This window comes from Nanorana parkeri, unplaced genomic scaffold (assembly GCF_000935625.1).
Source record: "Nanorana parkeri isolate BGI_ZX_2015 unplaced genomic scaffold, ASM93562v1 scaffold1169, whole genome shotgun sequence".
NCBI lineage: Eukaryota > Metazoa > Chordata > Amphibia > Anura > Dicroglossidae > Nanorana > Nanorana parkeri.
This window is the reverse complement of record NW_017307437.1, coordinates 108,335-135,728: the sequence shown is the minus strand read 5'-3', so window position 1 is coordinate 135,728 and position 27,394 is coordinate 108,335. Positions and strand designations below refer to the sequence as shown.

At 50.7% G+C, this 27,394-nt stretch overlaps 1 protein-coding gene across 1 annotated transcript in view; it reads right to left on the bottom strand.

The window, feature by feature from the left end:
• The window catches only part of STX8 (syntaxin 8), a 131,307-nt gene that overhangs the window by 101,373 nt on the left and 2,540 nt on the right, over positions 1 to 27,394 (bottom strand). Inside the window, exons 2-6 of the mRNA XM_018568304.1 lie at positions 26,351 to 26,450; positions 24,076 to 24,170; positions 19,242 to 19,352; positions 9,098 to 9,225; positions 6,627 to 6,719 (exon numbers count right to left, since the gene is read on the bottom strand). Coding sequence (XP_018423806.1) covers positions 6,627 to 6,719; positions 9,098 to 9,225; positions 19,242 to 19,352; positions 24,076 to 24,170; positions 26,351 to 26,450 — 527 coding nt within the window. The remainder of the gene's footprint in view (positions 1 to 6,626; positions 6,720 to 9,097; positions 9,226 to 19,241; positions 19,353 to 24,075; positions 24,171 to 26,350; positions 26,451 to 27,394) is intronic.

Sequence of the window (27,394 nt, the reverse complement as noted above, 5' to 3'; positions counted from 1 at the left end):
CCCTGTCACGGCAGAGAGCCGTGACAGGATCGAGAGGTGAGCAAGCGCCGGTATGTGTTCGCTCACCTCCCGATCTACTGAGCCGACCTGTGACAGTCTCATTGTCACAGGTCGGCTAGAACTATGAGGTGAGTGAAAAGCACTTGCCTCATAGTTCTCCTTTAAAGAAAAAGAACAGCCTCAGGCAAAGGTGGGCATCCCTATAGCAAATGTTACATAAAAAGGAGGGTTTAATATCGCTTTAGGGTAGGACACTGACGATTAAAGAAGAACTCCAGTCTGGTTTTTTATAGAAGGAACCGCCGTACCTCAGGAAGACCCTCAGCTCTGGCTTTCAAGACGAGAGTCCTCCTAAGCCAATTCTTTATAAGGATATGACTTCCAGCGATGGGGCTATAAAGATAGTTCTCCATTATTGTCGCCTAGAACAAGCAGGTTCCACTGTTTGTTTTTCATTCTGTAGCTCAGAACGGTAAAATCCAGTTGACTGCGATGGAGGACAAGAGCCGGACTTAAATTTAGATTCGGATTAAATGATGCCATACGTCCTCACACAAAACATAGGCCAAATCTTTGCAGCCAATTGATTCGCCGCTCTTCAACGGGGACACGGCTGCCTCTTACTCGACCTTATTCCTTTTTCCGGAAGCAAAGTTGGGTCTCTATTTTTTTTTTTTTTAGATTCTTTTATCGTCTCAACGGCAACCAGACTTTCCCTAGAGAGGCGCAGCAAATAACGAGAGGCGCAGGCCTGTGTGATAGAAGCCTTTTAAAAAGCGTTCCCGTCATCCCAGATGTGAAGACTTGACGGGCTGGATCTGGTCCGGTGACGGCGAGCCAGGTGGCAAGTGTAGCTGGCTCGGACGGATCCCTCTCATGCCGGGCCAAGTGGCAACCTTATTAGTGCTGCGAGCATGCAAAGCGCTGCGAGAAGGGAATGTGGAATGCGCGCGTCCTATCTAGCGTTCCGCTCATAACAGGGCTGCTGGAAGACGACGGAGGAATTTTAAGGAGCGTCATGGTGACCGTGGCATGACAAGCCGCCGAGGCGTCTACGTGTAAAGTTCTCATCTCGGGGCGTATAAACCACATCCCGATCTGCTAATAATCGCCCTCTTCCCTTTGCGTGGCTGGAGAACAGCGTCAGCCCGTGCCAAGCATTACTCAACGACAATGCCATTTTCTCCGCCGCCTGAACTCCGCCGCCCCTATCTCCTATGAGCCGATTCCCGCACGCTTCGGGCGGGCGTTCCGAAATCGCAACCATTTACTGACTTGTTTTTAAGTCCCGGCAAACACGCGACATGGAACGGCCAAGTGCGTAAAGTTTCTCCCATGGGACGCAAGGGTAAGAGATGAAGGACGGCATCTAAATCTATAAGTTACTGAAGCACCTGGAGATGAAACAGTCTATGGTGTCTACATGGGAGGTGGACACGGTGTAGAATCCAGGAACCAGTCAGGTCAGCCTAGGAGCTAGAAGACACTTGGCAAGTCAAGAGCCAGAGCCTCAAATTACAAAAAAGGTGAAAAGGGCCCAGAAGCCAACTTGACAAACAGACCAAAAAAAATGACAAAAAACAGGGAAAAAATGGGATTAAAAAACGGGAAATCGTATTATTGACTTTTTTTTAAATCATTTTTCCCATTAAAGGAGAACCATGTGGGGAGTGCTTTTCACTCACCTCATAGTTCTAGCCGACCTGTGACAATGAGACTGAAGGGAAGGACGGAGGTCAGATAGAAGACTGAAGGAGAGGACGGAGGTCAGATAGAAGACTGAAGGAGAGGACGGAGGTCAGATAGAAGACTGAAGGAGAGGACGGAGGTCAGATAGAAGACTGAAGGAGAGGACGGAGGTCAGATAGAAGACTGAAGGAGAGGACGGAGGTCAGATAGAAGACTGAAGGAGAGGACGGAGGTCAGATAGAAGACTGAAGGAGAGGACGGAGGTCAGATAGAAGACTGAAGGAGAGGACGGAGGTCAGATAGAAGACTGAAGGAGAGGACGGAGGTCAGATAGAAGACTGAAGGAGAGGACGGAGGTCAGATAGAAGACTGAAGGAGAGGACGGAGGTCAGATAGAAGACTGAAGGAGAGGACGGAGGTCAGATAGAAGACTGAAGGAGAGGACGGAGGTCAGATAGAAGACTGAAGGAGAGGACGGAGGTCAGATAGAAGACTGAAGGAGAGGACGGAGGTCAGATAGAAGACTGAAGGAGAGGACGGAGGTCAGATAGAAGACTGAAGGAGAGGACGGAGGTCAGATAGAAGACTGAAGGAGAGGACGGAGGTCAGATAGAAGACTGAAGGAGAGGACGGAGGTCAGATAGAAGACTGAAGGAGAGGACGGAGGTCAGATAGAAGACTGAAGGGGAGGACGGAGGTCAGATAGAAGACTGATTGTATGGTGAGATCTGAGCACATATGAAGTTCCCAATAGCAAACAACTGCTACGCGCATGTCACATATTATTTCCCGCGTGGCCCGCGGTTACCCGACTGCAGCAAACCGCGTGGTGTATGGCCCTTTTTAGATGCCACGGAAATCGCTCCCGTGCCACCGTGTATTTTTGGCGGCAAAGCTGCTCCTGGCACGATGCGACTTAGCCGTGCTGCACTTGGAAGCCCGGCCACGATATAAACATTTACTAGCAGTTGTAAAATCGCGGCACGTCAATAACGAGCGGCGGGGACACAAGGCGGGAAGCCTGTTTGCAATTACGGAGGGGAGGAAATGTTGTTATCCAGGTAATGAGGGACCGGCAATCCCGGCCATTAAAAAGGAAAAGGTCGGACTTCAAAAAACAAAAAAAAGGGATTTCTGAGTCATAAAGGGCCGCTTCCGATAAACCAGGCAGCTGACTCACAGAGGACAGCTGAGGACAAGACGGAGCGGTCAGCTGACTCACCGCGGCACACACACACACACACCCCCGTCCGTTGTAAAAAGTTGGAGGGTGGTCACTCGCAGGTTATCCAAGCCGGTCAGCAATTACCGCAGAGTGCACGACTGTACCCGGCACGAGAACGCAGAGCCGCACCAGCATCGCACAGTATTTACATCAATATCCTACAGAAATATAGTTACCCTATACAGCCAAGTATGGCGTCACAGCATTTGAACCGATTTTGGAAGACCAGGGTCTTCCTCCCGTGTGCCGGTACCGTTCATCCTAGCGTTCATTTTGTGCACTCGCTACGGCCGTCGGTACTTCTATTGTCTCGTCTGCGGTCTGCACTGTAACTGCAGACATGTACTGTTAATAGGAAAGTCATCTGCCTTGCATTCCCTGTTTCATTCACATATCATCATTGTCAGAAACCATGACTGATGATGGCTGCACTGCACCTGTGTAATCACTGGAGACCACAAACTGCTAAGAATGCACCTGTGTAATCACTGGAGACCACAAACTGCTAAGAATACACTGTCCCTCATAGGTTTGGCTGAGAACAAAGAGGGCTTTAAAGACAAACTCAAGGAAAAAGTGACCATTTAAAGACGCACGAGGTGTGTAAATAATCAATAAAAAGCTGCAGCAAAGTATAAAAATGTTACCTTGTAGCATGCCGGTTCCTACACAGGCGCTGCAGGGGAGGGAGGGATGAGACTCGAGCAGTGAAGAGCTCCAGTCGCATTCCTGTCCCTTCTTGCTACTTGCTCATTCACAAAACGCCTTGTATTTTTCTTGATGAATACAAGGCCTTCGGTCATTGGAGAGATGACGTCACCATCCCGCCCCTCCTTTAATTACAGAACACTGTGTATTTGTTGGGGAAAAAAACAAAAACCATAAGGCAGGGGTAGCCAAACTCCGGCCCCTTCAGCTGTGGTGGAACTACAAATCCCATGAGGCATTGCATGATTCTCACAGCCACAGACACGACTCCCGGAGAGAGATGCCTCATGGGATTTGTAGTTTCACCACAGCTGGAGGGGCCGGAGTTTGGCTACCCCTGCCATAAGGTGTTGAGAAAAATACACCCCCCCAGTCTGAGACTGGACAGTCAAGGAGAAGCAGCAGACTGATTAAGTCATCTCTCTGCTCTAGTCACAGGTCTCGTTAACGCCAATTGGCTCCGTGTGCTGCTTTTCCCTCTCCGGGTCCGAGTTCTGCTGTACAGGAGATTGCAAGAGGCTGATACCTGGTCAAATCCAGATACTTACAAGGTCAGCTTTGCACACATATCTGCCTGGAACTCAGCTTTGAGCTGTCGATTCCTTTGAGACATGTGACACCACCGAGGCACAAGACCAGGGGTAAGCAACTGTGGCACTCCAGCTGTTGTCAAACTACAAGTCCCATGAGGCATTGCAGGACTATGACAGCCACAGGCATGACTCCCAGAGGCAGGGGCATGACGGGATTTGTCGGTTTTGCCACAGCTGGAGGGCCAGAGTGTGGCTACCCCTGTTCTACAGGTAAGGGGGAGTAAGGATCCAGTTGATGGACGTTGCAGCGTCACCAGTGCGTCAGCGGCCGCCATTTTACATTGACCTGTTTGGACATTTCACAGAACTGAGTGTCGAGATTGCCTTTGCTGAAACAAAACAATTGTTGCCTCAAATCCCGGGGATGTCACTTGTTCCCAATGAGCCAACAGGCCGAATAAAGAAAATAAAATGTACCTATACGGGACGACTACTTGGATCCAAGTCCACAGCCAACAGCAGCCACAAGCAATAACAGGAAAATGGCGGCCGCTAACACAGCGGTGACCCTACAGCAGCCCATCGACTGGATAGGCCGGCGGCTCTCAGACAGTCGATTGCTCTCGTGTGCGTTCCCTCGCTCTCGGTTTGTTTTGTCAGTGCGAGGTTCCCACAAGAGACAAATATTTACATTCGGAGATGTCGTTTTCGGCTGTCAGGGGGAAAAAATTGAAAAGGCCCTTCCTCGTTATTCTTTATTTAACTGCAGCGAGGAAATGATTTGTTTTCTCGTCTGTTTGACCCGGCGCAGGACAAAAACACCTTGCAAATGTCAGCCACTAGACAAGAGAGGGGGGGAGGGGGGCAATCAACGGAGAGAAGGATATATGGAGAGAATTTCACTTTTGTAAACAGTGACATCATCGCAGTGACATCATACCCATCTCTTCACTGATAAAGCAAAACTCCGGGCTTGAAGAAAAAAAAAAAAAAGCGTAGAATTAAAGTGATATTCACGTCAAAAAGGTTTTTAAAGGAGAACTGTGAGGGGGGTGCTTTTCACTCACCTCATAGTTCTAGCCGACCTGTGACAATGAGACTGTCACAGGTCGGCTCAGTAGATCGGGAGGTGAGCGAACACATACCGGCGTTCGCTTACCTCTCGATCCTGTCACTGCTCTCTGCCGTGACAGGGGAGGGGCTGGATTCCCCTCTCCCCGCTCCGATCTGCCAGCGCTGACTGGCGGAACGGACGGGGGAGGGGGCGGGTACAGCTGGCTCTGCCTCTAGATAGGCAGAGCCAGCTGTCAGTCACGCAGCTGGGCGGATCCCAGCACAATTGTCGGGATCCGCTTCAGCTGCGGCGTTTCAGTATACCGCGAGGTGGAGCTCGCGGTATACCGAGCCTAGGGTGACGGGAGGACGCTAGTTTGTATCCTCCCGTTACCCTAAGGAGAACTATGGGGGAAAGCCCTGACCCCATAGTTCTCCTTTAAGGTTTTTCAAATGCTGATGAATTCACTTACAATGGATGCAGCTGATTGATGTTTAAAGGTTTAGCTTGCTGCAGAACCAGCCGGTCCCGAGCACTGGTCCCGATATCCCGTTCTAGGGCGACTCCTTTATCTTGCAGTGTCCTATGAAGCCACCCTTGTGTGTGCTAGTATTGCAATTGTCTACGGTCCCCGAGTCGTCACATCCAATACACTGTAAAGGATGTGAAGACACTGAGTGATGTACCATCGCTGCAGTGTAGGAGGAGAAAGGATGGAGGGAGTGCTGCCGACTATGAGGATCGGGTAAGTAGAACTTTTACCCTATGTAAAAGAAAACGAGCAGTTAAACCCTTGCAGAGCCAGGGTAGCCTCACTGCAAGGGTTAACAACATTTCTGCCCGGAGTTCCTCTTTAAGGCCTCATTCACACAAGAAAAGGCCGGCATGTACCGTTCCGTGCTGCGTGCACGGCCGTATCGGGCAGCTCCCGGGAAAGACAGGTGCTGCGTGTGATTAGTACGCGGCCCGCGGCCTTCTCTATGGGAGTAAGCCGCCCTACGCTCACCCCAAGTGCAGGTCCGTACGGGTGCGGGTGTCCCAGCTCGGACACAGACAGGTTACATCCTGTCGGTGTACGAGTACGGACACCCGCACCCGTACGGACCTGCACTTGGGGTGAGCGCAGGGCGGCGTACTCCCATATAGAAGGACAGGGGCCGCTTACTAATCACAGGTAGCACCTGTCCTTCCCGGGACCTGCCCGATACGGCCGTGCACGTCGGCCTTTTCTCGTGTGAATGAGGCCTAAAGCACATTACATATTGCACCATATTTCTGGTCATCTAACACAGCGAATCATAGAATGCAGCTTGCGTTAATATCAGGAGGGAGCACTGTGCAGGAGGAGCGCAGGCTCGGCCCTGAACTCCGGCACGGGACGCAGATCAATAAGCCAATCGTGACAGTAAGCGCTCACCGTTCTGCTCGTCCAGCTCGTTCCCGATGTCGTAGCCCATCTGCTTCTGTCGGCCCAGGATGTTGGAGAGCGCATCCAAACCGGCATCTTGTTCTGAGAACAAAGAGATTTTATTCTTAGATTCACTTTTAGTATTTTAGCCTTTTGTACACAAGTCAAACCTATAGGAGAGATCGTTTGGGGGAGGGGTGCCGGGGGCAATTATTATTTAACAAAGGCGCAGAGAACAGATTTGTAATTGTGAGGAAGGAATAGCATTAAAAAAAAAGGAGAATTGGATCCTCAAGCTAAAAATAAACTTTTTTATCTCATAGGTGTAATTATGATCCGTTTACTGTAAATAGTCGCACCGACGCGTCACTGCTTGCATACCTGAGAGTCGGAAGCAAGGGAGCGAACTGATAAGAGTGTATGTATGAGCAAGAGTTCAGGAAAAGGACTATGTTGAGTAACATATTTGTGTTACATCAGTGGCAATTACAGCTGCCTCCCCGAAGTCTCACTCCGAAACCTAGTATGGAGCAGTCTGATAAGGGATTACTGAGGCCTGACACATTCACAGAGCTACGGAGCTCTGTAAACTACAGCTTGAGCTACAGAGCTCTGTAAACTGCAGCTTAAGCTACGGAGCTCTGTAAACTGCAGCTTGAGCTACGGAATCAAAGTCTGTAAACTGCAGCTTGAGCTACGGAGCAAAGTCTGTAAACTGCAGCTTGAGTACAGAACTATTTGTACATTACAGCTCGAGCTACAGATCTCTCTATTTGTATTGAGATTGTAGTTCATCCCGGGAGCGAGCTTGGAGCAGTGACTCCTTTACAACACACAGAGGGACCATGGGGAACACAAGTAGCCCCCCTCCAGAAGGAAGGACAGTGTCAGCACCAATTCAGAGATGATTTGAGGATCTACAGCCGAGTGATACACAAATAAGATACATTGTTGTTTTTAAGGTTTAATGTGATCTGTGGCCCCAGTGACCAGTAGGGAGGTGTGGCCAAGTCTGACTTTTACAGAAAAGGTCAAGACTCGGGACACAACTTCAGCTGCCTTTATCTCGGCCTATCCTGATGGTTTTGACTTGCGGTTTTCACGGAGGGTCACCTCTGCTTATGTATTTTTTTCCCCCATCACATGCTCGCTTTGAACTGCCCAACATTTTTGACAAGTTCACTTGAAAGACTTTCCAAAAACTGGAGGTTCCCAGTTTAAAAAGCCAAAACGCTAATACATACAAATAACATATAGAACACTTTCCAAAAAGAGTTCAACTCTTTCCCTGTTAGGCTGTTATAAGTCAAGCTGAGGAATTAACTAGGTCATCGCTTGTGTCTTCTCGGTTTGGTCGTGTTCCTGGAGTCCAGACACCACGAAACAGCCCGGGCCAAGTCTGTAAGCAACGGGCCAGATGTGCCCTAATTACATCGAGTCTTTATATTAAAAGGCCCCTGCTTTTAATCATACTTTGCTCAACTGGCGAGTTACATGAAAGCAGAGCTGCTAAGAGGCTGTAGGAGAGTCCGGGGATGTGCCGGCTACAAGGGTTGAAGAAAGTTGAAAGGATTAGAGAAAAAAAAAATGAATAGGCAGGACAGACGACCAGAGCATAAAACATTACTTGGTGGGGTAATTGGACTGAAACGCTGGGATTTGAAGGATGAACATACTCAAATATTTTAATGCAGCAATAACATGGAGCCTTGTGGAGGCGCCAACTTTTTTGCCTTTGAAAACTTTCTCAGAAAATAGTTTGAAATAAATTGGTCGTAATTAACTTTAATAGTGCGAACTATGGTTCACTGCAAAAACCTTCTGGCATAACGGACAGCGCTGGTGTGTCACAATGCCGTGCGAGTTTGTGCCATCTGAAGGTTTGCATGTCTACATGTGGTGTGTCTGCATGCATGTGATGGGACAGGCTGCGTTCTCATGAATATGAAGGGTCTCGGTGATGTCACTGGTTTCTAGTGATGGGATAGGCTGCGTTCTCATGAATATGAAGGGTCTCGGTGATGTCACTGGTCTCTAGTGATGGGATAGGCTGCGTTCGCATGAATATGAAGGGTCTCGGTGATGTCACTGGTCTCTAATGATGGGACACGCTACGTTCTCATGAATATGAAGGGTCTCGGTGATGTCACTGGTTTCTAGTGATGGGATAGGTTGCGTTCTCATGAATATGAAGGGTCTCGGTGATGTCACTGGTCTCTAATGATGGGACACGCTACGTTCTCATGAATATGAAGGGTCTCAGTGATGTCACTGGTCTCTAGTGATGGGATAGGCTGCGTTCTCATGAATATGAAGGGTCTCAGTGATGTCACTGGTCTCTAGTGATGGGACAGGCTGTGTTCTCATGAATATGAAGGGTCTCGGTGATGTCACTGGTCTCTAATGAAGGGATAGTCTATGATTTTTAGTAACGTGAAGCATCTCGGTGATGTCACTGGCCCATAGTAAAGTGCTGTTACCTGATATCATCCGTTGCTGCTGTTGCTTCAGCTCCCTGTTTGACAGATTCCTGGTCTCTTCTGGCTCCTCCAGCACCCAGGGGTTGTACTTAGAGATACCTGAGGCTCCACCGCTTAGCAGGCTCGATCTGGTAACAAACAAATGGGAACACTGACATAACCACGAGCAGGAAAATATAAAAGAACTTCACATTCACTCATTAATTAGCAGTCTGTGCTTAGATTTTAGCCAACCGGCACAAGTGCCACACAGCACAAGCGCATCCAAATGCCCTCCTGTGTTTATGACTTGCACAGAGAACAAGGAACAGTACAGTACAATGGCTTACATCAGTAGGAAGCAAGGGCCAAAAACTTAGTATTTAAAGCTGCCTTCCTGTATATTAATGACTGGAAATTACACGTAGTAACACATTTGTAAGAACATTTACGCATTTAAAAAAAAATTAATACATGCTCATATAAAAACCCCTTTAAAATACCAAACAATTCCCTTTAAAAAGGCCACACAAACTAAGTAGGCATCTTTGTTTAAAAGAGAACTATGAGGTGAGTGCTTTTCACTCACCTCATAGTTCTAGCCGACCTGTGACAATGAGACTGTCACAGGTCGGCTCAGTAGATCGGGAGGTGAGCAAACACATACCGGCGTTCGCTCACCTCTCGATCCTGTCACGGCTCTCTGCCGTGACAGGGGAGGGGCTGGATTCCCCCCTCCCCGTTGCGATCCGCCAGCGCTGACTGGGAAGGGGCGGGTACAGCTGGCTCTGCCTCTAGATAGGCAGAGCCAGCTGTCAGTCACGCAGATGGGCGGATCCCGTCACAATTGTCGGGGATCCGCTTCAGCTGCGGCGTCTCAGTATACCGCGAGCTACAGCTCACGGTATACTGAGCCTAGGGTGACGGGAGGACGCTAGTTTGTGTCCTCCCATTAGCCTAAGGATAACTATGTGGAAAAGCCCTAACCCCATAGTTCTGCTTTAAAAGAGATAAGTACACAACACCTAAAAGGGGATGATGAGATTGTTTGGAGATAAAACAAAAGAAAAAAAAACCGTTCCTGAAAGATCAGTTATTGAAAAATACACTCTGGGAGCTTTGCTGGGAATGGGATGTGATATCGGAGTGACAGCAACGCAATACGCTAAAAGAATCCCACTTGTAACTACTGTGTGCTCCATAGAGTGGAGTAGAGAGCCATCTAGTGGTTAAATTGGGGCAGTGCAGGGGTCTGTTTCGCCCATAGCAATTAGTCATCTGCTTTGCTTCGGTAAAGATTTATTCAGACTGACATGGAGCTGCATTTCCCAGACCTAACTCCTTGCTCAGCTACTTACCTGCGGAGTTGTAGACTTTGAAGTAGACGTACACTATAACTAAATGAGCTGTGTATGAAACAACAGGCTTTTTTTCAAATAAAATATTGTTGTCACTTCTTTTCCTTTTTTGTTGCATTTCATCAGTGCTGCTGATCTCTTGCCACTTCCTGTCCACATGCACTCCACCAATGGCTGCATGGCATTTCTAATGGCGGGTTTCCTGATGGCACCAACAGCAGACCATGTCTGTGCAATGTGTGCTGAAATGACCACTTGTAGCCACCAGCCTGTGTGACAGGGTGACAACGTGGAAGCACACCTGGAAGGCCATGGCAGAGCGTTGTCAATCTAACAGAAAATGCCTGAACAAAGGCCTTCATGGCAGGATCACCGGGAATTTTTAAAAATACTAAACAAGTACAAAGGTTTTGCTGATGGTGACAACAGTGGACCACATATGTGCAAAGTGCTGCGCAAAACTGTTGGCGCTATATAAATCCTGTATAATAATAATAATGTTGGTTAAACAGGCGACTTGTAGTCTCAAAACGCAGCAACACAATTGGGAGACAGGGACAGAGTGTTGTCACCCTAAGTGCCTGAACTGGTGCGTTCATGGCAGGACCACCAGATATTATTTTAAGGCTGAACTAGGAGCTCAATATATTCCTCAGTATGTGAAATAATGTAGAGGATATAAATCCACAGCAAATGGCTTTGCACACCCAGTAGCAGTGACATAATCACTGTGCTGCACATAGCCTGTGCAGACAGCTGAACTGTGGGAGGGACCCAACCTGCCCCACTCCATGCTGCCTGCAGAAAACTGTAGGAGGGGGCAGAGAGAAGACCAGTCACCCTGCACAAGGAGAGCAGCAGTGACAGGTCTTTAATACAAGAGGGGGGCGGAGACAAGACCAGTCACCCTGCACAGGGAGAGAGAGCTGCATTGACCGGTCTTTATTACAGGAGGGGGCGGAGACAAGACCAGTCACCCTGCACAAGGAGAGAGCAGCAGTGCCCGGTCTGTATTACAGGAGGGGGCGGAGACAAGACCAGTCACCCTGCACAAGGAGAGAGCAGCAGTGCCCGGTCTGTATTACAGGAGGGGGCGGAGACAAGACCAGTCACCCTGCACAAGGAGAGAGCAGCAGTGCCCGGTCTGTATTACAGGAGGGGGCGGAGACAAGACCAGTCACCCTGCACAAGGAGAGAGCAGCAGTGCCCGGTCTGTATTACAGGAGGGGGCGGAGACAAGACCAGTCACCCTGCACAAGGAGAGCGAGAGAGCAGCAGTGACCGATCTTTATTACAGGAGTTACCCTCCCCCTCCCCCGTCCGTTCCGCCAGTCAGCGCTGGCGGAGCGGGGAGGGGGGAAGCCAGCCCCTCCCCTGTCACGGCAGAGAGCTGCGACAGGATCGAGAGGTGAGCGAACGCCGGTATGTGTTCGCTCACCTCCCGATCTACTGAGCCGACCTGCGACAGTCTCATTGTCACAGGTCGGCTAGAACTATGAGGTGAGTGAAAAGCACCCACCTCATAGTTCGCCTTTAAAATGTGCCGAAAATGACAATTGTTTTTCACACACAGTGTCCAAGTTGCATCTTTAGAAACATTATAGAACAAATCCATTGTGCCCGATAGAAGCTGTATAAGCCTATTGGAGCATTTATTCCCGTATGCCTCCTGCGTGGCGCGTTAACGGGAAACAGTAGCCAAAGTTTAGACCCGTCGGTCATTTTCACTCATTAAAAAAAAAACAAAAAAAAAACAGTGAAAATATTTTCTTTTCAGCCCAGAAAATAAACCCCTTGACATGATACAGAGATATTTCGGGATTATCCCAGCTGGAAAGTGTAATCTCCCTGACAAGTTCAGTGAGAGATTTTCCCCGCGGGCCACCATCGTCTTCCTCCCATCGTCTGATCCGGGCCCGGCTCGGCTTTTCACTGGTGTGAAGATTAAAGATTATCCAATTAGCCACCCACCTCCTCAGTCTTCCTAATCGCCTAAACCCCTCAAATCATCGCTGTGCGCTGGAGTGTGCAGAGCGCTTGTGATTACAGCTGCAGATTTAACTAATTATCAGAAACCCAGCAAAGAGAAAGCCGTGATGGCGCGCTTTATGAACAGCGGGCTACGGCGGCCGTTTAATGAACAGGGGCCGATCTCGTCACAAGTGGCGAGAGAGCATGGAGCCGGCTTCCCGACCAATCAGGAAGCCGGGCAGCGTGTTATGACGCGCTGCCCAGCTTCCTGACACCGGAAGTATCAGGCTAGGCATCGGAGCATTTGGCCGAGTACGAGTACACGCCCAAATACTCGGCATCGGCAACGATACTACGGTAGTATCGGTATCGGTGCATCCCTACCTGTAACTGTCAGTCTTGCAATGCCTCAAGGGACTTGTAGTTCCACAACAGCTGGGAGGCCAGAGTTGCCCACCCCTGTTTTAAACAATATGAAGAAAAGCTGACCATTTTAGGCACCCCTACCAGTGTTATATGGTTTGGTCCAAACACTGCAACTGTCACTTTGGTTGGACAGCTTGGCCCGCACGTCAATGTGGAGAAGAATACAAATACGGAGACATGTAAAATAAAAAATAGAGTTCATACTCTGAATACTATAAATCACAGGTATTAACCCTACACAGTACCACAGTACAATGTTTTTCACTAACGTGGGCCTTTAAACTAGAAGGGTTTGAGTAAAAAAAACAAAAAAAAGGCCGAGTGTGTTGCCTCCTTTGTTGATGGTGACACTTCCATCTCCCCACTGATATTTTGACTACTGCGGCCAACCATGAATGTTCTCCGTCTGACCGAGATTCACTGAATGGTGACCGAAAGTAAACTCTGACTAATTTCCTTAATTTCTTGTGCAGAGGAGACGCGGGCGTTGGGTCCGGCCTCATGTGATCAGCAGAGCGGGAAGCGGAAACATGTGACAAGGGGGACAGAGGACGGAAGCTGTCAGCTCAGGAATGACTGACGAGGAGTGAAGGTCCAGAACAGGAGTCACAACGTTCCAGCTCTTGAGTAAAGAGAAAAGCCGGATTCATCGCTCCGGTACCCCTGCCCCTTGTGCCCCATTCAAACTGCCAAGACTAATGGTTTAAATGAGAGCGTCTAGTGGCCCTTCCATGCTGTGACCCCAGAGAGATGGACAGAATTAGGCCGCGCAAGCTAAAGAGGGAAGAATACAGATTTTTACATGAAAAAAAAAAAAGGAAAAATTGACAGTATGCTCCAAGAGTGATCACATACAGTCTGTGTATGATAGGGGTGAGGACCATAGGCTGTCCTCCTTCTGGGGACAGGAACTGATCTACAGCATGTAGTAATGGGGAGGACATTCATGTGTGAGCTTCTTCTGGGAACAGGGACTCAACAACTGTAAGTACGGATGGTGAGGATCTTAGAGTGTCTTCTTCCTGGGCACAGGGATCAACAGTATTTACTAATTGTGAGAACCTTAGAGTGTGAGCTTCTCCTGGGGACAGGGACTGATTAGTGGTATGTACTAATGGTGAGGACTTCAGATCGTGAGCTCCTCCCGAGGACAGAACTGATCTATGGCATGCACCAATAGTGAGGACCTTAGAGAGTGAGCTCCTCCGGGGAACAAGGACTGATCTATGGTATGTACTAATAGTGAGGACCTTAGAGTGTGAACTCCTCCGGGGAACAGGGGCTGGACTACAGTATGTACCAAAAGTGAGGACCTTAGAGAGTGAGCTCCTCCATGGAACAAGAACTGATCTATGGTATGTACCAATAGTGAGGACCTTAGAGTGTGAAGTCCTCCAGGGAACAAGGACTGATCTATGGTATGTACCAATAGTGAGGACCTTAGAGAGTGAGCTCCTCCATTGAACAAGTATTGATCTATGGTATGTACCAATACTGTGGACCTTAGAGTGTGAGGTCCTTCAGGGAACAGGGGCTGCAGTATGGTATGTACCAATAGTAAGTACTAATTGTGAGAACCTTAGAGTGTGAGTTTCTCCTGGGGACAGGGGCTGATTAGTGGTATGTACTAATGGTGCGGACCTCAGAGTGTAAGCTCTTCCCGGTTACAGGGACTGATCTATGGTATGTACCGTAATGCACTGAGGAATATACAGGCACTATATGCACACGAGAAATAACCAATAACAATGTATCCCAATGCACATAGGCAGCACAGTGGATTGGTCCCTCTCCCCTGGGTTCCCTATTTTGTATCGGATAATTATCCCAGGTCTCATAGACTGACCTTGCCTTCTGAGACAGTCTATGAGACCTGGGGAGCAGGGGGACCATTTACGAGGAAGGACAGTTTACGAGGAAGGACTGTTTACGAGGAAGGATTTTGAAGGACAGTCCTGCAGATAAAGTATTACTTGGCAACAATGGCTGAAGTCCAGCCTTTAGCTCAGAGAGTGCCTGGGATCACATTGACGACCCCCCTACAAATTGGCCCCAGATTGGCCACAGACTAATCTGGAGAACACTTCCAGGTATGTTATGGGAGAAGCAGGGTTGCTACACATACAGTTTCAGTTCTCCCAACAAGTGGCTTCCTGGGAGATCCGGATATCCTGGCAGAAGTGCGTTGTGCGTGGGAATAACGCTCTCTCATCACTGCAGAATGTTTCCGGTTCTGTGCGCTCACTTATGTGCAATATTGTCAGTGACAACAAATCCTTTATTAAGTGTTCAATGACTTCACCCAACCTGTCGCCATCCATAACAGGAAACCGAGCAAGGCGTCCGTTATAGCAGTGGTTCTCAACATGTGTAACCTCAGGACCCACATTTATCCTTGGTCATCAAGTCGCGACCCAAGTCTGCAATGTCTGCACTGCAATGGAACGCACAACATTAGGGTACCTTGTGTTCCAGTGCGGGCGTACAAACTGTGGGTGGGAGGTGCGTTTGGGGTACATTCAAATAAATGGCAACGCAACACACCTCCCACACCAGAATGCATAGTAGGTGCAACTGGGTGGTACAGCGCATTAATCACATGGTACTATGCAATTAACGCACTGTACTATAGTGAACAGGCCCTTTCTTTTTTGTTTTTTAAAGTCCACCAAGTCTCCCTACCTTACAAGAGCTGAAGTAGATCCTAAGCCTGGGGTCCATTGTGGGCTGCTGTGCTGTGACGGAGCTCCGTCCATATGTGGATTGCTTGTACAGCTCCCTTACAAGCCCTGTAGGAGGTGCCGGGAGCCAGAATGTGATGCCACTGGTGCAGGCACCTCTATCAGACACTGAGGGAGCTGTAAGCAATGCACACATGGATGGAGTCCCCTCGTGGCCATACCCCCAGCCCACCTCAAGCTGGGACTCTGCACCGGGCAGCATATTTTGAATCGCTGCTTGGCACGAGAACTGACAGTGCTGCGCTAGGGGGAGGCAGAGGAGCCTCCCACCTAGAAAAGTGGAAGGCACGCGGCGACCCACTGAACACGGGCTCGCGACCCACTTTTGGGTCACGACCCACCAGTTGAGAACCAAGGCGTTATAGTGTTATTGAACCCGAATAATAAAAAAAAATGCCATCACACAGCCACACTTACATGTAAGCCGCTTTGATATGTAGCAGGGGCGTAACTAGCAATCACAGGGCCCCATAGCAAAATGTTTGTATGGGGCCCTGTGATTTCTAGTTACGTCCCTTGCAGAGCCCACCTGAGATCCCAAACAGCTCACCTGAGAGTGACCCTGCGAGACCACCATCGACTCTATGGTGGGCTCTGCAGGGTCTCAGGTGGGCTAGTCACACAATTCAAGTCCCCTATTCCATTCTTCGTCTAAGACCTACTAAGGATCAAGTGAGTTTTATTATTCCCTGATCCTTAAAACCCATACAATTCAAAGAGGGTGTACTTTCTTTTTCACACGACTGTAAATCAAGTGATTACAAAAGTATCAGGCCCCGTTCACACTGAGCGATTTATCGTGCGATTTTTGCAGCAATAGCGCTCATATTTCCACACGATATTGCTCTATGTAGCTTCTCCAATACATTTCAATGGAGCTGTTCACATCTCGTCGCTCAATATCGCTCAATATCGCTTGTAGCTCGTCGCTGGTAGCTTGTCGCTCCTACATGACCCTTTTTTAGAGCGATTTTGAGCGATATTGCTCCTGATTGCATACAGCCCAATAGGAAACACGTTGCTCAATATCGCTCAATATCGCTCGTCGCGCAATATCGCTCAAAGTTGCGCGATTTTCATGTCGCTCAGTCTGAATGGGGCCTTAGTTGAAACAGAATGCCTGGATTGGGAGAATGACCTGTGACAATGAGACTGTCACAGGACGGCTCAGTAGATCGGGAGGTGAGTGAACACATACCGGCGTTCGCTCACCTCTCGATCCTGTCGCGGGTTTCTGCCGTGACAGGGGAGGGGCTGGATTCCCCCCTCTCCGATCCGCCAGCGCTGACTGGCGGAACGGACGGGGGAGGGGGCGGGAACAGCTGGCTCTGCCTTTAGATAGGCAGAGCCAGCTGTCACTCACGCAGCTGGGCGGATCTCGACATCGATGTCAGGATCCGCTGCGGCGTCTCAGTATACAGCTCGCGGTATACTGAGCCTCGGGTGAAGGGAGGACACTAGTTTGTGTCCTCCCGTTACCCTAAGGAGAACTATGGGGAAAAGCCCTGACCCCATAGTTCTCCTTTAATACTACGTTATGTACAATGACGATGGGCTGTGTGGTTACTCTCCCTGCACTTGTCTCAGTCACGGCACGCATTCCGATAATCTGTTTACACACCAAACCTCCATTGCATCACTCGTGTTCCCGAGTCCGCACAGGAAATGAGCACGACAAAAAAAAAAATATGTAAAAATAAAGCCGATACTTCCACAATTCCAGCGCAGAGATTGTGCTGCCAGATGAGCAGAAGATGAGTCACTAAAGGAGCCTCAGGACTTAGGCCCGGTTCACACCTGGGCGTTTTGTAGCGCATTCCCACGCTCTGCAAAACTCTCAAACACCGAAATCACATCATTTCCTATGGGTATGGTTCACACCTGGGCGTATTACAGGCCGTATGAACGCGCTACAAAACGTCCTACGCCCAAAGAAGTACAGGAGCTTCTTTGGGGGCGTTTTTGTCGCGCGTATCCATTGGATACGCGGGTTTTTTTACCGCAAATTGCGCAACGCGAAACGCGCGACAAACGCGCATATTCGATACGCCTAGGTGTGAACCCAGCCTTACAGCGCCTGAAACATCGACAGCCTTGGGTCACCCGCAGCAACCAATCAGCATCTCTCAAATTACAGGAGGAAGAAAATGATTGGCTGCTATGGACGGCAGTCTGTCCCCCAGAAATGGTTCATCTTTAAGGCCTCATTCACACTGCCGCGCGTACTGTACCATATGCAACACATGCAAATGAATGGCTCCATACACATAGCCGCGCATGGAGCCGTATATTTGCGTAGCGTATATATGCGCAAAAACAGAATGGAACAGAGATGCGTCCGGGCAGCGTGCTTCTGCGTAGTTACGCACACATACGCGTGTTTACACGCGTATACGCACGTACATGCGTACAGCACATTAAAAAAACTGAGTTAGGTACCTGGTAACTCGGTTTCCAGGAATCTTCCAGGACAGCATCAGAGACTCTCTCTCAGATGCTGTCCTGGAAGATTACTTGGGAAATTCCATGACGAGTGATGCATTCTGGGATTGCATATACGCTTGTATCTACGCCATATACAATTTTGCTTGCGTTGGGTGTGAATGAAGCCTAAATCCGAATAAATAGAATCACGACTCCCTCTTATTTTATTGGTCACCCCGGAGGATGAACAACGAGCACAACGTCAGAAACCAAATAAGTATGGCGGCCGCCATGGCCAACACCCCCTTCTGCAAATGCCGCTTCCCTGGCTGTCACCCTGATCCGGCGCCAATGACATGAAAGCAGCATGTGGATGGGGAGCTTTGACTTCACCGACTCCTTTAATTGCTTGTTCTGGGCTTAAAGCAGAACTCCAGACAAAAGAAGATAAAAATTACCAACAACAAAAACCCCAAAAAGGCAATATTCACCTTTAATCCAGATTTGCTCCGCAGTGCTTTTTCTGCTACTGGATGTCCTGTGATTGCCGGAATGATTCAACCCGCTTCCTCTGAGCCCAGGCCGTCCTGGACCCGCCCCCTGCCTGTGACTGAACCGTAAAAGGAGCAGCAGCACAGGGATAAGCTCATCTCTGCCATTCTGCTCTCTCCTTCTATCAGCATGCTTTTAGTCAGCACGTGAACCGACTGACTCTTCTTGTGCTCTTCGCCTTCCCTTTCCCCCCCCCCCCCCCTCCAGCTCACAACCCAGTGTACATGTAATCTATTGTATTGTCTGCATTCGTTTCCTCTTTTCAAGCTTTTATTATCAGTTGGTGATCAAGCCAGTAATACACTTCCTGTCCTAGGCTGACAACACTCAATGTACTGTATCTATGAAGCAACAGCGTTGTCAACTGAAGGCAAGACTATAGAACTCCTCATCACAGAGGGGAGGTGTTTTGTAGTGCACGGAGATAGTTGGGGACAATGTAGCTGTTAGCATTGGCTGCACTCGTTTCCTTTTTTCAGGCTTTTTGTAATTAGGTGATCCAGCCGGTAACACACTTCCTGTCCTAGACATCTGGCTTTTGTCAGATCAGCATGAAGATTTCAAACACGGCACGAGTCAAGAACGCACCACAGGCATAACGCAGCAGTAAAAACATCACGTCTGATGGGATGCCAGTTATCATTTAGCTTTAGTCGAATGCAAACAAATCGTCTCCAGTGACAGGCCCCTCACCTGACCACGTCGGGGTCCGGCCCATCATTCGACAGGGACATCTGAAGCTGCCGTTCTTTGGTCAACAGCTCATCGATGAGGTTCTGCCTTCGATCCCCTTCCAGCTGGGTGCTATGGAGGTTGCAAGTTAAGTTTTCACACCATTTGTTGCGGGGAAATTCCTTCTTACTGCAAATACTAGCTACAAGTCTTAAAGCTGAATATTAACCCCCCCCCCACACACACACACACACAGCAATCAACATGCTAATTCAATGTTTAACTAAAACCTGTTTCCAATACATACCCCATTATAGTGCCAGTGATGTCATCACCGGGTCTTTATTCTTCTCTATGCAATGCAGACTGATCATGGCTGGTGGGAGGGGCCCGCAGGGTGCTGTACATAGCTTCCTGAACACATCACAGCAGCCTGCCTCTGTACTGCTCTCAAGAACCTCAGCCCTGATGCAGGGCTGAAGGGGAGGACGGAGGTCAGGTACAAGACTGAAGGGGAGGACGGAGGTCCGGTACAAGACTGAAGGGGAGGACGGAGGTCCGGTACAAGACTGAAGGGGAGGACGGAGGTCCGGTACAAGACTGAAGGGGAGGACGGAGGTCCGGTACAAGACTGAAGGGGAGGACGGAGGTCCGGTACAAGACTGAAGGGGAGGACGGAGGTCCGGTACAAGACTGAAGGGGAGGACGGAGGTCCGGTACAAGACTGAAGGGGAGGACGGAGGTCCGGTACAAGACTGAAGGGGAGGACGGAGGTCCGGTACAAGACTGAAGGGGAGGACGGAGGTCCGGTACAAGACTGAAGGGGAGGACGGAGGTCCGGTACAAGACTGAAGGGGAGGACGGAGGTCCGGTACAAGACTGAAGGGGAGGACGGAGGTCCGGTACAAGACTGAAGGGGAGGACGGAGGTCCGGTACAAGACTGAAGGGGAGGACGGAGGTCCGGTACAAGACTGAAGGGGAGGACGGAGGTCCGGTACAAGACTGAAGGGGAGGACGGAGGTCCGGTACAAGACTGAAGGGGAGGACGGAGGTCCGGTACAAGACTGAAGGGGAGGACGGAGGTCCGGTACAAGACTGAAGGGGAGGACGGAGGTCCGGTACAAGACTGAAGGGGAGGACGGAGGTCCGGTACAAGACTGAAGGGGAGGACGGAGGTCCGGTACAAGACTGAAGGGGAGGACGGAGGTCCGGTACAAGACTGAAGGGGAGGACGGAGGTCCGGTACAAGACTGAAGGGGAGGACGGAGGTCCGGTACAAGACTGAAGGGGAGGACGGAGGTCCGGTACAAGACTGAAGGGGAGGACGGAGGTCCGGTACAAGACTGAAGGGGAGGACGGAGGTCCGGTACAAGACTGAAGGGGAGGACGGAGGTCCGGTACAAGACTGAAGGGGAGGACGGAGGTCCGGTACAAGACTGAAGGGGAGGACGGAGGTCCGGTACAAGACTGAAGGGGAGGACGGAGGTCCGGTACAAGACTGAAGGGGAGGACGGAGGTCCGGTACAAGACTGAAGGGGAGGACGGAGGTCCGGTACAAGACTGAAGGGGAGGACGGAGGTCCGGTACAAGACTGAAGGGGAGGACGGAGGTCCGGTACAAGACTGAAGGGGAGGACGGAGGTCCGGTACAAGACTGAAGGGGAGGACGGAGGTCCGGTACAAGACTGAAGGGGAGGACGGAGGTCCGGTACAAGACTGAAGGGGAGGACGGAGGTCCGGTACAAGACTGAAGGGGAGGACGGAGGTCCGGTACAAGACTGAAGGGGAGGACGGAGGTCCGGTACAAGACTGAAGGGGAGGACGGAGGTCCGGTACAAGACTGAAGGGGAGGACGGAGGTCCGGTACAAGACTGAAGGGGAGGACGGAGGTCCGGTACAAGACTGAAGGGGAGGACGGAGGTCCGGTACAAGACTGAAGGGGAGGACGGAGGTCCGGTACAAGACTGAAGGGGAGGACGGAGGTCCGGTACAAGACTGAAGGGGAGGACGGAGGTCCGGTACAAGACTGAAGGGGAGGACGGAGGTCCGGTACAAGACTGAAGGGGAGGACGGAGGTCCGGTACAAGACTGAAGGGGAGGACGGAGGTCCGGTACAAGACTGAAGGGGAGGACGGAGGTCCGGTACAAGACTGAAGGGGAGGACGGAGGTCCGGTACAAGACTGAAGGGGAGGACGGAGGTCCGGTACAAGACTGAAGGGGAGGACGGAGGTCCGGTACAAGACTGAAGGGGAGGACGGAGGTCCGGTACAAGACTGAAGGGGAGGACGGAGGTCCGGTACAAGACTGAAGGGGAGGACGGAGGTCCGGTACAAGACTGAAGGGGAGGACGGAGGTCCGGTACAAGACTGAAGGGGAGGACGGAGGTCCGGTACAAGACTGAAGGGGAGGACGGAGGTCCGGTACAAGACTGAAGGGGAGGACGGAGGTCCGGTACAAGACTGAAGGGGAGGACGGAGGTCCGGTACAAGACTGAAGGGGAGGACGGAGGTCCGGTACAAGACTGAAGGGGAGGACGGAGGTCCGGTACAAGACTGAAGGGGAGGACGGAGGTCCGGTACAAGACTGAAGGGGAGGACGGAGGTCCGGTACAAGACTGAAGGGGAGGACGGAGGTCCGGTACAAGACTGAAGGGGAGGACGGAGGTCCGGTACAAGACTGAAGGGGAGGACGGAGGTCCGGTACAAGACTGAAGGGGAGGACGGAGGTCCGGTACAAGACTGAAGGGGAGGACGGAGGTCCGGTACAAGACTGAAGGGGAGGACGGAGGTCCGGTACAAGACTGAAGGGGAGGACGGAGGTCCGGTACAAGACTGAAGGGGAGGACGGAGGTCCGGTACAAGACTGAAGGGGAGGACGGAGGTCCGGTACAAGACTGAAGGGGAGGACGGAGGTCCGGTACAAGACTGAAGGGGAGGACGGAGGTCCGGTACAAGACTGAAGGGGAGGACGGAGGTCCGGTACAAGACTGAAGGGGAGGACGGAGGTCCGGTACAAGACTGAAGGGGAGGACGGAGGTCCGGTACAAGACTGAAGGGGAGGACGGAGGTCCGGTACAAGACTGAAGGGGAGGACGGAGGTCCGGTACAAGACTGAAGGGGAGGACGGAGGTCCGGTACAAGACTGAAGGGGAGGACGGAGGTCCGGTACAAGACTGAAGGGGAGGACGGAGGTCCGGTACAAGACTGAAGGGGAGGACGGAGGTCCGGTACAAGACTGAAGGGGAGGACGGAGGTCCGGTACAAGACTGAAGGGGAGGACGGAGGTCCGGTACAAGACTGAAGGGGAGGACGGAGGTCCGGTACAAGACTGAAGGGGAGGACGGAGGTCCGGTACAAGACTGAAGGGGAGGACGGAGGTCCGGTACAAGACTGAAGGGGAGGACGGAGGTCCGGTACAAGACTGAAGGGGAGGACGGAGGTCCGGTACAAGACTGAAGGGGAGGACGGAGGTCCGGTACAAGACTGAAGGGGAGGACGGAGGTCCGGTACAAGACTGAAGGGGAGGACGGAGGTCCGGTACAAGACTGAAGGGGAGGACGGAGGTCCGGTACAAGACTGAAGGGGAGGACGGAGGTCCGGTACAAGACTGAAGGGGAGGACGGAGGTCCGGTACAAGACTGAAGGGGAGGACGGAGGTCCGGTACAAGACTGAAGGGGAGGACGGAGGTCCGGTACAAGACTGAAGGGGAGGACGGAGGTCCGGTACAAGACTGAAGGGGAGGACGGAGGTCCGGTACAAGACTGAAGGGGAGGACGGAGGTCCGGTACAAGACTGAAGGGGAGGACGGAGGTCCGGTACAAGACTGAAGGGGAGGACGGAGGTCCGGTACAAGACTGAAGGGGAGGACGGAGGTCCGGTACAAGACTGAAGGGGAGGACGGAGGTCCGGTACAAGACTGAAGGGGAGGACGGAGGTCCGGTACAAGACTGAAGGGGAGGACGGAGGTCCGGTACAAGACTGAAGGGGAGGACGGAGGTCCGGTACAAGACTGAAGGGGAGGACGGAGGTCCGGTACAAGACTGAAGGGGAGGACGGAGGTCCGGTACAAGACTGAAGGGGAGGACGGAGGTCCGGTACAAGACTGAAGGGGAGGACGGAGGTCCGGTACAAGACTGAAGGGGAGGACGGAGGTCCGGTACAAGACTGAAGGGGAGGACGGAGGTCCGGTACAAGACTGAAGGGGAGGACGGAGGTCCGGTACAAGACTGAAGGGGAGGACGGAGGTCCGGTACAAGACTGAAGGGGAGGACGGAGGTCCGGTACAAGACTGAAGGGGAGGACGGAGGTCCGGTACAAGACTGAAGGGGAGGACGGAGGTCGGGTACAAGACTGAAGGGAAGGTCTTTGCCCCGGTTGCAGATTTCCCCCTGACTTCCTGTTTGGTGACACCATTGTCAGCCAGACAGGAAGTGAGGATATATTTCTATAACAGAGCCCAGCATAGCACTATAAACATGACTGGGGTACTAACCCTTCCCTAATCTATCCAAAACTAGAAAAGGAGTTTGGCTGGCTGTACACTTTAAGTGATGTGACCGGATTCCAGACAACGCTCTCAATTCACTGCGCTACAGCACCTCCCCAATCATCATTATTCCCTGTCATGTGACTCTTATTTTCAACTCCCATTGGCAAAAATAAAAACAGTTATTGCGACATACAGCGACTGATCTGGCTCCGTGATTGGAGCCCTGTGAAAGCAAACATCTGATTGGTGCTGATGGACAGAACGGGCTCTGTTCTTGTTTTCTCGAGGTCACCCATTGCGTTATTTCCCTTCTCCTCAGAGAGAAGGCAATGTGGCGGCCAGCACACGGCGCACGTGAAGGATACATCTGACGCGTGGACACCGATCTCAGGAGGGAATCCCTCAGCTGTGCGATCCGCTCGTTCAGTTTCTTCACGAGAGAGCGAATGGTCACCGTGATCTGAGCGAGGAGAGAGAGAGGGGAACGATAAGAGGCCAAGACGATTTTTATAACGTTATCAAATATATACACAAATAATTAGACAAAAATAGAACATCAAAGAGCAAAGCAAGGAAGACATTTGTTTTCTGTCACATTTAATAAACCAAATAAAATAAACAGCAAACATGTCAAGCCTTAAAGTTGCGTGCACCTGCGAAATCAAGCCCCCTATGTGATAGCACAGACAGAGCGACAGGTCCTCTTTATGGAGACATCAGGGGTCTATCAGACCTATAATGTCCCCTAGGGACCCCTAAAGAAGCTGATGAAGCATAGATCTGCTTCACCAGCCGGATAAAATGATAGCTGAAACTGGAAGCGATGTAATAGAAGTTGCTTCCAGGTTCGGTGATCGGAGGGGAGTTCAGATGGTGGATGTGGGCTGATCTCCCTCCCATCAAACAGCAGAGATCCCCTGTGACGCTCCCGGGCCGCACAGGGGACAGCAGAGCCCAGGAGAGCAAGCAGCAGGTGGAGGGGGGGGGGGGGGGGGGGGCACACACTCCCTGGCATCATACCAGCGATCGGACAGATCCATGGTCATCCGAACGCTTGTATGTAACAGCAATCACCGGCTGTTTAAAATGTGTAAACTTTCCCACTTGTGTGCAGGCAGGGGCAGTGGTGTCACAAGGAGGGTGGTGCCCGCACCTGGGTGCCACCATTGGAGGGGGGACACCAAAATGACTGACATTTTGGTGTCACCCCCCTATGAAAAGTCGGGCACTCGGTTGCAGACCGAGTGCCCGACAGTGTCAAGAGAGAGGAGGGGCCCCCCCCTCCCGCCGGGTGAACATCCCCTCCTCTCTCTGCTGTCGTCCACCACCAAGATGGCGTCAATAAGACAACCCAACCTAAAACATGGCCGCCATGTTTATCTATTTGCGTGTCTGTTGCACTAATACCACCGAGTTTGGTTGGCAATCACAACGTGTACTGTATGTATCGAATTATTTCAGTCAGTAGCTTTCTTTATTCATTCAATCATTTCAGTGAGATTCAACGAATGCGAGAACCAATCACAACGATCGCAGGAGCAATCTCGTTGTGACGGTCCTCAGAGCCAATCACAATGATCGGTGTGAAGATCCTCTTAAAGGGCCGGCGGGAGCTTGGCAGACGAGCCAACGTCAGATGAACATACAGCCGCTGAGCTGCTCACTGTGTTTACGTTTTGGAAATGTTATTTTGGGAAGAGAACGGAGATCAGAGGCCGAGGATTGATGAGTAAATGTTTGCTATATACAAAGGCCGCGCGGGTAATTACAGAGCCGCGTGTTCCTCCAAAACAAAATCCATCCCGAGCAGCAACATCGGGTCAGCGGCTACATGAGCAAAACAACCCATCCGAAAAGAGCAGATGGAGATCGGGGCTTGTAAAGGTGCCATATTGTGAATGAGAGGAACACAAGGCCAATATTTCATCATTTATTTGTAAAAATAAAGGGAGCATGGAGCCAGCATCCTTTCCAATCAGGAAGCCGGGAGGTGGGTTATGACCCGCCTCCCGACTTGCTGATTAGCAACGAGTGAAGCCAGCTTTCTAGCCAGGCAGCCTGACTTCCTGATCAATCAGGAAGCCGGACAGCACCACATGACCCGCCACCCGGCATCCTGATTGGTCAGGAACTGAAGATGTCACTAAAGGTATTAAAAGGAGAACTATGAGGTGCGTGCTTTTCACTCACCTCACAGTTCTAGCCGACCTGTGACAATGAGACTGTCACAGGTCGGCTCAGTAGATCGGGAGGTGAGTGAACACATACCGGCGTTCGCTCACCTCTCGGTCCTGTCGCGGGTTTCTGCCGTGACAGGTGAGGGGCTGGATTCCCCCCTCCGATCCGCCAGCGCTGACTGGCGGAACGGACGGGGGAGGGAACAGCTGGCTCTGCCTCTAGATAGGCAGAGCCAGCTGTCACTCACGCAGCTGGGCGGATCTCGACATCGATGTCAGGATCCGCTGCGGCGTCTCAGTATACAGCTCGCGGTATACTCGCGGTATGGGGAAAAGCCCTGACCCCATAGTTCTCCTTTAAATGAAACTAGACAAAAAGATATTTTGCCATAGTGGTCCTGTAAGAAATTGGTTTAAAAATGACAGTTCATCCCGTTACCAGACCCCTCCCCCCATGACTTACCCTGGCTGGATTCTCCCCATTCCGCAAGCATCGTTCCCTGAGGTGGATCTTCTCGGCGATCTCCTGGGCGAGGTGGTACGTGTCGTCGTATATCGATAACCTGCATCCACAATACACAGAAAACTCAGTAATACATCAATATCTTAAACACTTGGGGGGGAGAGGGGGGGCTATTGATAAACAATTCGCAGAGCCATTCGACCTGCAGATCTCTGAACATTCCGTGTAAATGGCTGCACAGAATGAACGTGGTTAGCATGTAATTGTAATCTCAAATGTCATTATGTAATGTAGCATTATGGCCACTGGATGGCGCTGAGGAGCATAGGAAACAAATGCATCTTCCCTATGCTCCTCAGCCCCCTCTAATGGCCATAATAGAAATAAATGCATCTTTCCTAAGCTCCTCAGCCCCCTCTAGTGGCCATAATAGAAATTAATACATCTTTCCTAAGCTCATCAGCCCCCTCTAGTGGCCATAATAGAAATTAACACATCGTTCCTATGCTCCTCAGCCCCCTCTAGTGGCCATAATAGAAATTAACACATCGTTCCTATGCTCCTCAGCTCCCTCTAGTGACCATAATAGAAATAAATGCATTTTTACTATGCTCCCCAGCTCCCTCTAGTGGCTAGAATAGAAATGAATACATCTTTCCTATGCTCCTCAGCTCCCTCTAGTGGCCATAATATGGTATTTAACATATAGTACATTTTCTAATGGAAAAGAAAATGCACCAAAAACGTTGGTTTTTAAGCTCCTTTTGCACAGAAGGAATGCTCATGTGCAAATGATGTTCATGTGCACCTCACATTGACCTGCGAATTGTTTATAAATATACCAGCTATCACAGGCACTCGTCTCCGGCACAGACTGTGAGTGGTCACAAGGAGGAAAACTCATCAGCCTTATGAGCGCTTTCCTTTTAATAAAATAGGCAATGAGTCCCCCTTTTTACCGGCCATGCCCGCAAGATACCAGCCATGCGACAACTCTATTGTTACTGCAGCATCCACTAGGAATGGCTGCATTGCGATGATAGC